The sequence below is a fragment of the Fistularia commersonii genome, chromosome 29 (assembly GCF_037954325.1).
Source record: "Fistularia commersonii isolate RoL2024-O1a breed Wild chromosome 29, RoL_Fcom_v1.0, whole genome shotgun sequence".
Taxonomy (NCBI): Eukaryota; Metazoa; Chordata; class Actinopteri; order Syngnathiformes; family Fistulariidae; genus Fistularia; species Fistularia commersonii.
Window position 1 is genome coordinate 4,759,547 of NC_141312.1, and position 16,261 is coordinate 4,775,807.

Sequence of the window (16,261 nt, forward strand, 5' to 3'; positions counted from 1 at the left end):
AACAAAATATTATAGTTATTATTATTAGTAGTGTTATTAATAACGATGTAATAACAATAACAATAACAACAACAACAATAATAATAATAATAATAATAATAATAATAATAATAATAATAATAGTACTGTTAGAGAACTTTCCATCAAATAACCCTACAAGTGAGAGAGGTTAGGAGTAGGATGCAAATGATAAAGACACACCTACCCTTTAATGAATATATTTTTGCATTAATATTAATTACACATTAATGTAATTAATTTTTAATAAAACCATTATATGCAGGATTTTTTTTATATATTTAAGCTGGATTTTGATTAGCCTTCAGTCAGTGTCTTTCCAGTAGGGTTCCCTCTTACTACATTTGGAAATCAGTTTTTCAGCACTTTTTCACACGTTTCTCAGCAACTGTCTGTTTGTGTTTGCATCAGCCACGATTCCTGTTGAAGCCAGATCTGAACGGGCCTTTGAACCCTGATTTCATCTCAGCATTCCTTCCTCACTGATACCTCGTCTACCTGCGTGTGAGGCGAAGAGCGAGCACATGTAGCTGATCTCCGCCAGCTAACCCCCGACACCACACCGCTATCCGTCGGTGTTAGCTGATGGGAGTGTGCGGAGCGCGGGTCGTCGATCATGCATATGTGCAGACGAGAAAGAGTAGGTGTATTTTCTTCTTGTGTTTAGAAATGCTGATCTTTCCCATTACTATTTAGCACTTGCGTTTTTTACCTTTTCTGCTATCAGTTACCTTTTCACCCACAGGAAACACTGTTGGTTCTGCACTCTGGTACCCTCTATGAGAAAGTTCCGAATTTCTTAAGATTTACCTGCTGGGTTAAAAATGAAACACGGATAAAGTGAAAATTCTTTTGCATTTAAAAATGATAATACTTTCCCCACTGATGCGGGTCAGGAAAATCCCAAATAAATCCGAGAGCAGATGGTTGTCCTCTGGTTAGTGTTTTCGATGTAATCCAGCACGCACATAAACAAAGTGTGTCTGGCATACTACATTCTGTCTGCGGCATGCTGACAGTCCTGTTGTTATTCTCTGGGGTTTGAAGTTGTCCGGTCTCAAATATAAAAGGAAGTCTCAAAAAAAAGGAAAAATTACAGAGGCATAAGTCGGCCATATTTTTATGGGACGCCATCTCACGCGGCTCAGCCTCAGCGGTTGTCGAGCTGACAGCAGTTTAATGGCAAAATGAAGCGACCGGAGGTGGCGGAGGGGGTCAGTTTCATCTATTCTTGCCATGTTCATGCTGTTAAAAATCGCTGTCTGCTTCTCACCCATTATGGAGGACCCATGAGCAGGGAGTAGCCACTTAGCGGCGCCCGGGGAGCAGTTAGGGGTTCAGTGTCCTGCTCACTGACAGGAGAACGGGAATCGAACTGGAAGCATTTGGCTCCGACCGAGCCGCGCCATTCGATCCTCGGATGTAAATAATTCAATGTATGCCATATTAATTCAAATTCGACACTTGATATTTTTTTTCCAAACCCTGACTTTGTTCACTAAGATTCAGCGTAAAATCCTGCAAAGGCTTTTTTTTCCAGTCACTCCAGCCTCACGAGGAGTCATTCAAAACACATTTTTCAAACACACTGCAAACTATGCCGGCACGTCCAAGAACCCTTAGAAATAAATGAAGCCATAATGTGTTAAAACATCAGTGAAATGTAAGGGGGGGGCGTGTTGGATTTGAAGGTGTTCCTTCTTCTTTGTTCGCTTCTTCCAAATGTCCACTGTTTTTGGACTCACATGTTCCTTTGGCTCCAGAATCCAGAACATTGAAATCTATAACCTTGATCAGATTCCAGTTTTGCACCATGTGTCGCCCCAAACCGAACCACATTTCATCTTCCTAGTTAAAACAGGTGGACACTGACCAGAGAGGTCTTAGTTAATGACTGTGTCATGATCCAAATATATCATAGTTGGCAAACCGTCTACTTAAATTTTCACCTTTATACATTTTACCAATGAGATGCTGCGTTTGACCTTCAGTTCAAAAAAAAAAAAAAGAAAGCTTTGAGAACAAATTTGTTTGTGTGTGTGTGTGTGTGTGTGTGTGAGTTCTTGGTCAGAAAAAAAAAAAAAAACAGATGCTTACAGGCCAACAGCACAAACAGATGGTAGTCAGCAAGCAAGTTTTCATGTGAGGCCAAAAGACACACTCACACAAAACCTGCGCGTACACACACACATTGCAGGAAGACTTCTGCGAGCAAATGACACAATGGTGAAGATGGATCCAGGAAGAGACGACGGCTGCAGCGCACGGAAATCTGCTTGCAGCCGAAGCCTCAGCCGGTGCAAATGAGATGAAGCGTGACAAAGTCGGTTTAAGGAAGAGTTCGGGGACATCATCAACACGCTATTAACCTCGGAAACTGCAGAAAGTCCTCAGAGGCAAACAAGAGGAAAGGGCAAAGTGCCGCTTCTAAACACCCCATATCCTCAAATCTTAAAGACAAAGCTCCTCAGGCTTTCAGCCGGTCTGCTTGGTACCGCGAAAGCGCCGCCACAGGTGCGACGATCACTTTCACTATTCAAACCGATTTCACAATCGCATGTGATTTGATCATTTCCAGTCTTCTCAAATCAACGTCATTTTCTGTCACAAAGCACTAATATCACTCAAAGTTCAAATGTAGCCATTCACGCTGCAGCGGCTGATTAAACATCTGCCTTCCACTGATAATGTGAATGTTTTAAAAGTCGCTCGTAGGAGCTTTCAGACAGAATTAACTCTGGAGGCCCTTAAAGAGACGTTTTCTCTTGTAAATAAAAGAAAGAAGGCCTTGATCTGCCGGGGCTGGCAGGAACACAGGCTGTGGAGAACACGAAGTAACAAAAAATAAAAAATTAAAAAAAAAATGTAATGATGGTGAAAACATGTAACGAGGCTTTGGTTTAGTGTAACTACATTCATGAAAGATACGACTATGAGTGAGAGCTGCACCTCTGATGGGAGCATATTTCTATTTTAGGTTATTTGGCGGTGACACAGGCTTTTCTAAACTCTGTCTAGATGCCATCTGCCTGGTGACAGAATCATGAGCTGCTGATTATTCTCAAGGCTCAGTTAGAAACCAAAGACTCAACTTTTGTGAAGGAACTGGAAAGAAAGATTTGAATGGCTTAACAGAAAACACTGCATTGCAGGAACAATCCAGGTGGCTCGAGATGGTTATTATTATGTTAATTATGTGTATTATGGCATGGCTCAAGAGCAGCCATCTTCAAGTACTGTTTGTTTCTGGTAAAACGTATCAATAGCTTAAATCTATCTGGCCGGGTCACATTTCTGCAAGGAGGGACATTATGGGATGGGAGCTGCTTCGAGATGAGGCAGTTGTCATCCACTTTATGAAATTTTAGAGACATGGCAAAGTAAAGTCGAAAGGAAAAAAGTCAAATCTGCCTTACGGTTGTTTAACATTATATGCCTTCCGGCTCTTGTGTTGTCAGACTTCTTCCAAGTTTAAAGCGAACCCGACATCTCTGAGAATTAAAGTTTCTGTCCGTCCATGTAAATGTCAGATTTTGTCGACCGTTTCTTTTCCCTCCCGGTTGCTTTAGTGCTACTCGTCGATTCCGCCCTCGTAAAGGACTTCGGTGTGGCATTAGTTTGTAAAATTGCAGCACTACAAATCTCTTTTCTACATTGCAGACAAATAAAAAGGTGTCTTTATGTGGGAAATAAAGACCGGCTGCATTAAAAATGTCAAATTCCTGTTTCGCTCTGATTGATTGTTGAAATCATTGAAGGCACCGGTGAAAAACAATACTGTGTAAATAGAAAAACTGCAGAAAATGGCTGATGGGGAGAATGTTCTGTATTAATGCTTATAAATTACATCATTATCAATGATGGCAAGGAAAAAATCCAATCTCAGTAGAATATATCTCGAGTGTTTTCTGTGTCTTTTTTGGTTTATTAGTATAAATGATGGCTCCTTGGCAGCAGCTGTTTTTATTTGGCTCCAGACGCATGATAAACTCATCATGGACGCATTCCTGCCTCTGGAAGAAGCCCATCCTGGGATCCAATGGATCAGTCATGAGGGAGCTGTTTGGTTAAAGACCATGTAATGGCCAATGAATCTCGCTTGCTATCAAACCTATCTGGGTGAAATCTAAAAAACTCTTAGTTTGGAGTGCATGTATAAAAGGGACAGCTACTGTTCCTCACTATACGCCAACCCAGCAAATGAAGTGTGGCCAGCTCGCGGCTACACAGTGTTGCCTACCTCTTACGGCTTATACTCCTGAATAACAGAAAAAACATTTAAAAGTTTCAACACGACTCACGGCCAAAGTAATTTTAATTTTATTTCGGAATAAATCTGGCAATATTTTGTTTTGAAAGAAATTACAAAAGGAAAAGAACCAGGCGTACGTTAAGTTTGACCTTCTAATGGAGAGCTTCACTCCATTAGAGGTGACTGAAGCTGTTGTCTGTGTGTGCGTGCACGTGAGGCAGCTACATGACAAAAGTAAAGAACGTCATACTTCAAGAATTGTGAAAATTAATATTGAATTCCATAAATTATATCACATTATTTACCTGACAAATAATAAAATAAAATAAAATAAAATAAAATAAAATAAAATAAAATAAAATAAAACAAAATTAAATTAAATTAAATTAAATTAAATTAAATTAAATTAATAACTTGTGAAGTTTTATCTACAGTTGTTTAAAGTCAGGCAGGCACCGATGAGTGAGTCCAAACAGGGATGACAAAATGCAAACTGCAGGTCAAATGACCACAAAGAGTATTTTTTTTCTCGATATTGATTTTTCAGTTAATTCATGAAAATGTGTAAGGAGGCGGGATTAAAGAAGAAGAATTTACATAAAATGATTGAATGGCTTTTGCCTCCTCATGCAAAATACAGAATGGCTAATCGGCGTGTAAAATCTGTATAACCAGGCTGCCGTTCATCTCTAAATGAACCAGCCGTGGTGAAATCTCCCTTTCCCTTCAAGCTGTGACTGCAGCTTGTCACATCTTTAATTCCGCAAGTTAGATCAACAAATAATTTTTGAGAAATTACTTATTCTATAAACAAAACAAAAAAAACATTTCAGGAGCAAAAACTTTCTTTTTTATTTATTTTTTTTCTCCCCCTGGTGAGTTTGTCCTCTTCTGTCATCAACAAAACTATAGCTTTTTTTTCCCATTGTTGCTGCTTCACTGTCCCACAATATTTACCGAGGTACATTATTATTTGCGCCGAAAAGTTAGCAATAACTGGAAGCAGCTAATTTCGTTTTGAATCATTAAATAACAAACGGTAGATCAGAGATTTGAATAATTGATAGTTATCCCACCAACGTGAAAGCAAACACGAGAATAGAGACAACGTTTTCGAGGCAGACGGCGTTAACCCGAGAGCGCACAAGCGGACGGCACGCTGAGGAGGCAACAATCCACCGAGGAGCCAGAAAACGAGGCAGGTATGACAGCATCCGAGCGGCCCGTGCACACGTCTGTGCTGCTGTGAATCATTTTGTGTGTAATAAACAGTTGTAAGACAGCCTATGAAAACAGCTTCATGTCTGAATACTGGCTCATTAAACACCTACTTTTCCCAAATTTTTAGATTTGGGCATATTCATAGATTTGACATATTTTACCCAGTAAAAATATTAATGAAACAACGTTAATAGATGTAAACAAGCATATAACTGCAAAACAAGGCCTCTGGCTTTTTTTTTTCTTTTTGAAAAAATAAATCCAAAAATACAAGATTATACTAAGCCGTGATAATGCAGTTTGGCGCTACCAATTATAGCACGACCTGCAAACAGCCACCTCGTAAAAGGGATGAATAACTTACCATAAAATATCAGATTTTGTGAAATTAGTAAATAGATAGATACATCTATTTGAAACATGCTTGAATAAATAACAAATAAATAAGTACATCAAATCCAAGAAGTGCTATCCAAGGACTGCAGTCCTGCAGACAGCAAATTTTGGACTTAACCTGCTTCTCCCACAGATGGGTGAATTGCTGATACCAAATTCCAAATTTCATGCTGGCTCATACACCTGTCACTGCACTCTTGGTAATAAAAAAAAGGCAAAGAAAATAAAAGAAAAGAAAAAGGATTCAGACTGACCAACGAAAGAAGTCTCTCCCAGATAGCCTCGCCGTTTGAGCACCAATTCCAGGAACTTGTCTTCCTCATCCACCACATAGTACTCCTTCTCCAGAGAGATCCAGGCCCAGTCCAGACGAAACTGCTGCGCTTTCAGTTTGTTCCCTCCTGGAGAGAAAGAATCACACTTTTAAATATTATATATCCATATGTTACTTGAGTGTTGTTTTGACAGATGGTTTACCACTATTGCCACACTATAACCCTCTGTTTTTCCATTTATTTGGAGAGATCCTGGCTTTTCAAAGAGACGCGAACGTTAAAAGTGCTCTGCAGATATAAACCTAAAGAGAATTGGAAATAATTTTTTCTTGAAACTCTTCTAAACCAGCCAGGCTCCCGACTCAATTTTGGGGAATGCAGGATATAATTGCATAAGTGTGCGCGCATGTCATTTATGTACTTGTTTGATATTATAAGATTTAAATATTTAATGGAGCAGTGAACTATTTTCTTATTGGGTAAAAAGTATTGAGAGAAAATCTTGTGGGAATGGTAAATGTTTATCATTTTCTGTGATCGGTCCAACAAATGTGCTGCAGACAAGTCAGTGATTCATGAAGAGCCACACGGCTTAGTATTCCATTTCCAACAGTCAGCCTCTTGCAGACAAATGACATATTTTTTTTTATTTTTTTTTTTATTATTAATGTTGGTTTTCTTCTCCATGTTCGTGAGAACCGGGATGATGGAAAGGGTTGAAGTATTCGACTCTGTGTTGTTGAGGAAGGCTGGGCTGACAAAGCTACAACACAGCGACCCCTTCAACATTACGACGGGAATGATGGCGCTTTGAGTGGTTACATTATCCACCTACAGCGGGGAAATTTAGTGCTTTGAGTTGAAAATGGTGAGAAAACATTGTAAAACAGAGATAAAAGAAGTGTACAACCAGTATTTTTTTTCCATTCTTTCTGCTTTTCTAGCAGTGAGCGATGCTTAAATATGCATGGAATCCCTGTGAGTGTTAAACCAAATCTCAGTGTGTGTTTCAGCGGGCAGAAGGAAATGCAGGGGTGGATGATTGTGTAAATGCTATGTGTAGGCTGTCAGCAAGGAAATCTCATTTGACTCTGCTGAGGACAATTTCACTGCTGTTTGTTCTTTTCCAGCCATTCACGCCATTTAAATGCTGCAGAAATAAGGTTGTTCACAGAACAGACAAGGCGTACACTTCACCTCTACAGTCGCAGAGGACACTGCCAGCTGTAGGCCACTTGTTCGGGCTTTTCTGTAAAAAAAAAAAAAAAAAAAATCTGCGGCCTGACATTTTATTCCACTAGGATTTTGGTTGATTTGGATGTAGGTGTGCCAGCCAATTGGTACTATAATCAACTTTTTGCAAATACTGTGCTTTGGGATTTTCAATTCACTGTTAAGCTGGGAACGTGTTAATAATTTGCCATTGAAGGTCAATAGATCTGCTCCGTCGGTTGGTAATTTCAGAAGTCCTGCTGAAATTCTTGGGTACTTTAAAATTCTCAACATAACATCTGCGGCTAGAGTCCACCACCATAATTAGTGCGCTGGATACTACACATCAACTAAACGCAATCTAGTGATTATCAGTGAGTATTAATATGCCTAATTATGAAAACATATAAAAAAAATCAGGGGCAGTTGGAAATTGGATCTGCGATAACTATGTGGGCAGTACGTAATTCCTCTTTATATAGTCACATTTCTGGCTAGGACAAAAAGTGCGACAGACATCTCGCAAAAGCGTCTGTTACAGTGAAACGCCAATTTTCTGTGTGAGGAGGCGATAATAAAGAAAAAGTCATCCAGATTCCCCCATTATGCAGGAATTAAAAGAATAAAATAAACACTAACTCTGTCTGGACGGCATCACGTGTCTTTTTAAAACGAACTCGTCTCTATCGGGAACGATTTCTTGACGTGACGAATAGAGAAGCAACTCGCTGACGGGGCACCAAAAAGTAACGAAGGTGAAAAGTTTAGCACTTTCCAGCAACGCAGACACAGCTGCAACATGCCAGGCTGAGGAGGACAGCTACTCTCAGAAACATTTTTCCAGAAGTAGCCTGTGGGTCAAGTTTGAGCTTCACTTAGCAGGTGCACATGAAAAATTCACACACACTCACTCACACACATGCTCAAACACACACACACACACACACACGCTTACGCACAACTCTTGGATTTCAACATTGCCGAAACCTTCGCTTTCATCCCGGCTGCCTGGTAAATGCTGCATAAGCTGAGTGTGCGCGCGTGTTTAGGTGTTTGTGTGCGGACACGTGTTTTCGTGCATGGGTGCGAGCGTGGCAGTGCTTGTGCGAGAGTGACCTCACTTTGGAGGTGAAGAGTTGTGCACAGACAATATGGATCTGAGTCACAAGGCTTCAGACTGTCTCGTTCCCGTAGCGGCTTGAAGGATGAAAGACCTCTAACATGTGCTGACCATACAAAAAAGGAGCTTTGAAATCATCCTCAATAGACCTAAATGGGCTTTAGAGCCACTTTCAAAGGTTTTTCTTACAAAAAACTCACAACAAGAGTTTTTCTGAACCAATTACAGATCAGAGCTTCGGTCCGGTAAATTTCAAGGATCGCCAAAAAGAAATCTGCAGGGAGAAAACTTCGCCGTTTTGATGCCGGGGGCGGTTGCAGCATCTACTTTATAGGACCGGGTCTCTGACACCTGCACGGTTTTTACATTTATTATCACGAAACATTAATCTTTATCTTTATCTTATTAAAATCATCCAAGTTTGTGACCACTGTGGGTTTTCACCAAACCCTGCGGCTCTCCACGACTTTCTAGATTACTTATTAAGACATTTCCAGGACGTCGTCAGGAGATGGAAGGCAGACGAGCCCTCTCTCCTCTTTTTAATATGGTCTTCTTTACGAGTCCCTGTCTTTTCTTACATTAACTTCCAAGTTATCATTGAGACTCAGGGGTTTCTCTCCTCTTAATGTTCGGGTTAATGATTATAAAAAAGCTGCCGTATTAAATGTAACTGTGTTCATCTAATTCTCAAACAAAGATGATTTTTCAATGCATTAGTGACTTAAAATGACTGTCATGACGTTGCAATATATTTTTACATCCGTACAGGTCAAGCAGTCGTCTATGTTACATTACATTACATTACATTACATTACATTGCATTTGGCAGACGCTTTTATCCAAAGCGACTTACAATAGAGGACATAGGGACTGCAAATACACTTGCAAATACACGATGCACAGGACATATACAGAACAGTAAGCTTGGGTTAGTGAGTTGTTTTTTTTGTTGGTTTTTTTTTTTTGACAAAGACATACACAAACGTACACACACACACTGCATAGCCTTACTTGCTGCCTAACCTGATCTGGGGCATCAGCGCAGTAAAAAGTCCTGAAAGAGAACAGTTTTTACCTGTTTCTTGAAGGTTGAGATAGATGATGCTAGTCTTATTGCTTCTGGAAGTTTGTTCCACCACTGAGGTAGTAGAACTGAGAACAGTTTTGCCTGAGATCGCTTAGAGCGAGCAAAAGGTACTGTTAATGCCGATGTAGTGAATAAACCATGCCACATCGAGATCTGGCCACTCTGACAGTCGTGCAGAAGCGTGACTCTGGGTCAACACAAGATTTTCCTTTCTTTTTTCAATTGATTTGTCATCTTTCAGATTTTCCAGGATGTATGAAGATGTAGCATGACATCACATCAGCTTCCCCACGTCTGCCTTATGTGAGCTCTTTTCTCATGTATAAAGCTGAGCTTTAATGCATATAACCACAAAAAGTAATGTCATTTATTATTTTGTTGTTCAATATATGTTCAATTACAATTATTCATTTAGGACAAGAATCCAAATACTATATATCGTGAGTAATATCAGACGGTTTTATCACACAAGCTCCTACAATTCCGTTAATGTTTGTATTTTGTTGCACCAAATGCAAACACACAATGTTGAAGCAACTATGGAACAATATTGCATCAAACTTAATAAAATGTATTTATAGTTTGCTGTATTTTAACTGAAGTCATCCAATGGAACTTTTCAAACAGAGATTTGTTCCAGAGGTCAAGCCTTCACTTTGTTTAAGATGTTTATGGATATTTACGTATATCAGCGTATGTATGACGTACATCTAAGTCACTTATGGAGAATTGGACATCCCCTACGAGTAAGTAGTTCACCGGTGAAATACCCGACATTCTGGAAATAAATATGAATATAAACATATAAATATGATATAAATATGACGCTAACGATTTAGGAATTGACAAATCGGTTTTCACAATGGAAGCACGAAATGTTTCTTAACAGCTGCAAATGCACGCAATGACGGAGTGCTTTTATACTGAAAACAAAACAACCTTTATGATTCTTCGGTCTCAACTGCTGAATGGAACATCCAGATCCAGCGAAATACAACCATCAACTCGAAAAACCTCATCAACAGAAGTGCTAATAACCCTCGTCTGTACTACAGTTACATTATTCTTTATGGTTTGTGAATGTGGCCCCGAGCAATACTGCCATTCTTAATGTCTGTGAGCAGGATTGGATCTTTAAAATCACTTTAAAACACTTGTTTATATCAAGTTCAGTCCTTTTGGTAAGGGCAAAATGAAGTTTTTGAAAATGCTTAAAAGCACAGAAGTTGTCTGTCCGTCCGTTTGGTTAGTTATCCGGTCGACAAGTTTATAAGTCTTCCCCAGGTGCTCTACTTTATTCATTTTTCTAATAAACAGAGGAGGGGAAAAAAAAAAAAAGATTGCCACAGCGAGACATTGATATCGACAGCAGAAAAAGATCCTGGAAAGATCAAAACTTCTCTTTCCAGTTCGGGGCTGTTTCATCTGATAATGAGCGCTACCTTGGCCTCCGGTCGACTCAGCGCCTTCATCTTGGCACCGTATTCACACGCCAAACGGAGCTGTGGAGGATACTGCAGAACCAGCAGGTAAACAGAGATAACCCTGTCATTCGTCTGGTTTTTCCATTCCTCGCCCAGATTTTTGCATTCCAAAATTCTTCAAGTTTTTTTTAGTTTCGGCAAAATACCCTCGACCCGTTTCAGTTAAATTATTTCTTTTATTTATTGCCTGTGACACCCTTGGGCTGTGTTTCTGCTGCCCTTAAAATCCCCCGGTTTTGGGATCAATAAAGTACAAATTGTGACTTAATTTATCTCTTCATTAACACAAAAATATTCAGAATCAGCACGTGGGACGTAGGGGCTCCCGGCGAGAATAAAATAAAATAACCCATAATTAAACTCAGACACAGAGTAGAAGAATGTACACTATCTATAAGAAATAATGTAAGTATAAATAATAGTAATAGTAATAATATAAAGTATAAAGAGGGAAAAAAAGATTTGTAAAATGTGTATTTTAGTAACTTCACCATCTCACTTGTAATTTAACCATCTTAATCTGTACATATGTATATAGTATATCTAACCCATTATATATGTTCCTGTATATATTTATTCATGTATTAATAACCAAACATCAATGTTCGAACAGTGTTGGTGTCCGGGATGTAATGATATTAAACAATAATTTTTACCGTTTGCATACTAAGATGTTAATTCTGATTATTTTCTCACAACGCATTCTATATAATCATACAACTCGCTGACTATTATATCATTTCAATTCTATTCAAAAGGCAAAAGGAATAAATCAATGTGCAACAACAAAACTGGTTATGCACATTGCATTTCCATGACACAGGTTGCTCACATTGCTCGACAATTTCAAATAATAATGACCTCATAAGAGATTCATACGCATTGGAAGCAGGACTTTGGCCGAGTAAGGGCCGAGTCCAACACGGAAAACGTGTTTAATTGCATTATCGCACTCTGCTTAACAACTAGCAAGCACTTCAGGATTTCTTAACATAAACTATAATAGCCCCTGTTTTAACACCCACTCAGTAAGTCATAATCTTGATGGAGGGTTGCAAAATAATACTCACTGCAAATGTGTATACCTGATTTTACACAACAGACCCCTGTTATAACCTATAATAACTATAAATCAAGCGAAACCTTTTAAGAGGTGACATGAGTTAGAATAATGCCTTCCACGTAAACACATCAAGGCTGATGCAAAAAAATGAGGCATCAGCTCTGAAAAATACTTCAAGACAAACCCAGCGTTATAAATCTGAGATTTTACACCCGAAATTAAAAAAAAAAAAAAAAAAAAAAAAGTGTTCTCAGCAAGACCGTCAGTCATACGGCGCCTCTGTTCAGTTTGCGGTTCCACGGCCCTTCTCTCACAGCTACATCTCCATCTGCCTTCAAATCCTTTGTGCACGACTCACCAGCTCCCGGTGCAACTGGCAAACAAACAGCTCGATGCAACTGACAAATCTCCCTGGAAGTGGAAAAAAAAAAAAGAACTTCTGCTTCTGGAAACACTGGAGTTCTGAGTAACAGCTATGACTGCAACTGCCGATGCCTTTATTTTTTTTTAAAGCACAACTCTCAGTAATACCCGCTCAAACCGACCATACATAATATTCCGTAAGTTATAAGAAGCCATGCAAATGAAATTAACCCCACAGGGTGTTTCACCGCCTTTGAGTTCACTTTGAGGAATGAAAAGGAACAAATGGGTCTCAGGAGACACGAGCGGGTCGGGAGTTTGTGCGTGTTTGGTTGTCAAAAGGGTTGCAAACCTCGCTCGCTGTACTTCACTGCTTTTTACTCCATAAGGCTGTGCTCATTGTGTGGCCGCGACTTATCGGGCCGGAGCAGGTATTCCAACAGCTCTTTCAGCAACACCGCATTCCAACTTCTATATTTCTGGTAGCGCTCTCCGCTCCGTGGACGATTAGCTCAAGGCAATTAGCATCTCCTGGGATGTGGCGAGATGGACTGACCATGAATTCATGGCCACGGGCAAGCATCAGCTTTAAAAATGTGATTTATCCTACAGACAACTTGAAGCCAGCATGTTTGGTATTTTTGCTCTTAATTGACCTGGGAGAAGCATACGTTGGGTATCTGACCTGATAGTTGCATGTGTATGTGTGTGTGTGTGTGTGTCTTGTGTGTTTAGTTTCAGTTTATTCTATCATACAGATCCCCACTGGCTGTCTCCTTGACAACCAGGCAACCTTCCTTGACACTAAGTGAAATAAAACCTTCGGAAACAGATTATAAATGACTATTCATAAATATAAAGTAATATTAATCCCAACATAATGGTCATCAAACTCATTAATTACTTCCAAAAGCCATTTTGAAACCGAATGCCTCAACTTGGCTAGATAAGCACTTTCGGACCAAAATAGCTGTATCTACTAAAGAAAAAAAGTAGATGTTTTCAATACACATCAACAACCCCACTATCCATCGATCCTTGCAATGGTAAATGGTCTCTGCTTACATATCGCTTTACACTAGACGGCATTGGGCCATTCGAAGGGACTAACCCGGCCAACGGGAGCAGATGTCTTGCCCGAGGGTTCTTCAACATGCGGGAGGAGCCAGGAATCGAACCGCCAAATCGAGTCACTGGAGGGATGCCTGCACCGCCGACTGAGACGCGTTCGTCCTCGTCGGAGCAACCGGGACCAACATATCAGTATATCATTATATCGGGCCAGAAACAAATATTTACGTGCGAATTAAAAAAAAGAAAACCTCAAAGAATAGCTATGGCAAAGTAGCCGTCACGTGTGTCATCGTCTCCACCTGTCTTTGTTTGTTTCGTCCCCCCCCCCGCAGAGCATCAAGGGCAAATCTGGTGTGTTTAATGCGCGGTAATATATGTATTATCAGTAAATGCACATGTGCATGTGGGGGGGGGGGGGGGGGATGCACATATGCCCCCCTGCACAGACAGGAAATTAAAAAAATGGCACAACAGAGTGAAGCATTGTTTCCTCTTATGTTCAACAGCCACAGGGCGTCGGAGCGGCAGAAACACCTTGAGCAGCCTCGCACATGAATCTATCAGAAACTGACATTTGGGACGCAGGAACCTCTCTCTTTGAAGTTTTTGTGATTCGCCGAATAGACCCTGGGCGTAGCTTAGAGGTAGAAGACTTGGGGACAAAGAGCCCGGCGTTTTCCTCCGGGTGCACGCGTGCGTCTAAATAGCGAGGGGCTGTGAACGAGAACACGCGTGTGCGAGCGTTGCGTCAGACGAACACCTTCAAGCATTTGCTCTCCTTGAGGATTACTTTCTGCTGATCACAGACACTGAATTCCAGCAGGTCTATCACTTCAGCGGGTCCTCTCATGCCACCGATGCAATATTTAACACAGGGACAGGTTTAATGTATCTCCGAATGGTTACTCGCACACCCAAGAGAGCAAACAGTGTCTGAGCACCGGGATGATAAAGTAGCTACTGAGATCTCTGGTTTCTCCTTCACCACTTCTTTTTTTCTTCTCTGCTCTCATTTTTCTGTCTTATCTCTTCTGACTCTTTAAAACTCAATTTTTTACGAACCTGAAAATTTATTTTTTATTGGCTTTCCCGATGTTTACTTTTAGATTTATGGATTTTATTAGCGGCTTCTGGAAAAAAAATATATATCTGTAGATAAATAAATAAACAAAACAGCTCATAACAGCTCCCTGGTGTTGTGTAATTTTATATTACACAGCGAGGATAGGAAAATACAAATGCTTTTACAATCAGTGCAAACTTGTAAAGTTCATGTGATGTAACTTCACATTAAAATAGTCACGAGATCCATTCAGTCTCATTATTTGTAAGGACTAAAATTATGACTGTCAGGGAGGACAGAGTGTAAAATTAGAAATTCACTCAGATGAAAGAGTGATGTCGCTTGAACAACGGCGGCATAGAAAAGACAAAAAAAATCAGGCTAACTAGGAACGATGTCTAGAAAAAAAAAAAAAAAGAGTCAGAATATTTCGATGACGGATAAATACATGATACGTTTAAATTCTGCACAGAAGGTGGGCGGTCAGTGCTTCACGCTTGTTTACACGGGGAGTGCCCGCTAACAAGCGAAGAGAAATGCGAGATCAACGATGATTATTATAAGGGAAAAAAAAAAAAATGAAATCCCTTTAACATCTTCCGACGTCTTTCATATGAGCTTCCTAATGAGATGCAGATGATAGCGAGTGTCATTCGTGAACCCGGCGGAATTCTCCTGCGCCGACGCTGACAGACAAACACGGCAGGCGGGGGACAGACGGCAGGAAAGACAGCGAGGAGGTGTCAGTTAAACCAAATCTTGCAAAATAGAGCGCAACATAGATTTAAAATTAATCTCACAGACACAGGGAAAATAGTGAAATATTCAGCGTTCCTTGAAGAGGAAAGAGGACATTGATGGGCAGAGAGCCAGAGCGAAGAAAATCCTAAAGAATGACATATATAATAAACACAGATACTAAGTGGAAAGAGCGCTGGATGGATAAAACGCAAAGTGATCTCGAACTGATATGTAAAGAGGGAGGATAAAGATGGAAGAGTCTGGCTCTGGGAAAAGTGAGTGGTGTAAAATTCCTGAATGCAGACAGATGAAGAGAATCCTCTGCTAAAGCTGGTGTGTGCATGTGTGTGTGTATGTGTGTGTGTGTGTGTGCGTATGCATCACTCTAAACCACTTGCTGATGCATTACCCTTGAGATCTCACCATTATCAGTAAACACCGCTGGACACGTCAACAAAGGAAGGTTCACCAGATTAACCTGTGCCTTTTGTGAGCTGGTTGACAACCAGTTTTAGCTCGCAATTGTTAGTCGGGGGGTTTCCATCAGGTTAGAACCCGTCCGACAAAGCGGCTGAGACCTAAATCCTGGAAAATTTCTCCAAAAGCAGATGACTGAAAAGAGAGGAACCCATTGAGATGACTTTGAATTACAGAGTCAAGGCATGTCAGTTTTTTTTTTTTTTTCATTTCAAGGTATTACCTGGTTTGAATAATATATCAGTGTAATTTTGCACTATTGATCCGCTCACCACCTCTACACTTGCAAAGACAGGAGACTCTGCTTTTTATTTTATTGTCATATGTATTTTTTACACAACATATTTATTCTACAAGATGTAGATGATCTTTTAATTTATTTTTTTTTAATTTTAATTTGAAGAAAATATTT

The 16,261-nt window shown here is 40.0% G+C and overlaps 1 protein-coding gene across 1 annotated transcript in view; it reads right to left on the reverse strand.

Annotated features, from left to right (window-relative positions):
• Positions 1–16,261, reverse strand: part of LOC147216733 (FRAS1-related extracellular matrix protein 2-like) — a 62,171-nt gene that overhangs the window by 33,178 nt on the left and 12,732 nt on the right. The window contains exon 3 of the mRNA XM_086176604.1: positions 6,142–6,288. Coding sequence (XP_086032730.1) covers positions 6,142–6,288 — 147 coding nt within the window. The remainder of the gene's footprint in view (positions 1–6,141; positions 6,289–16,261) is intronic.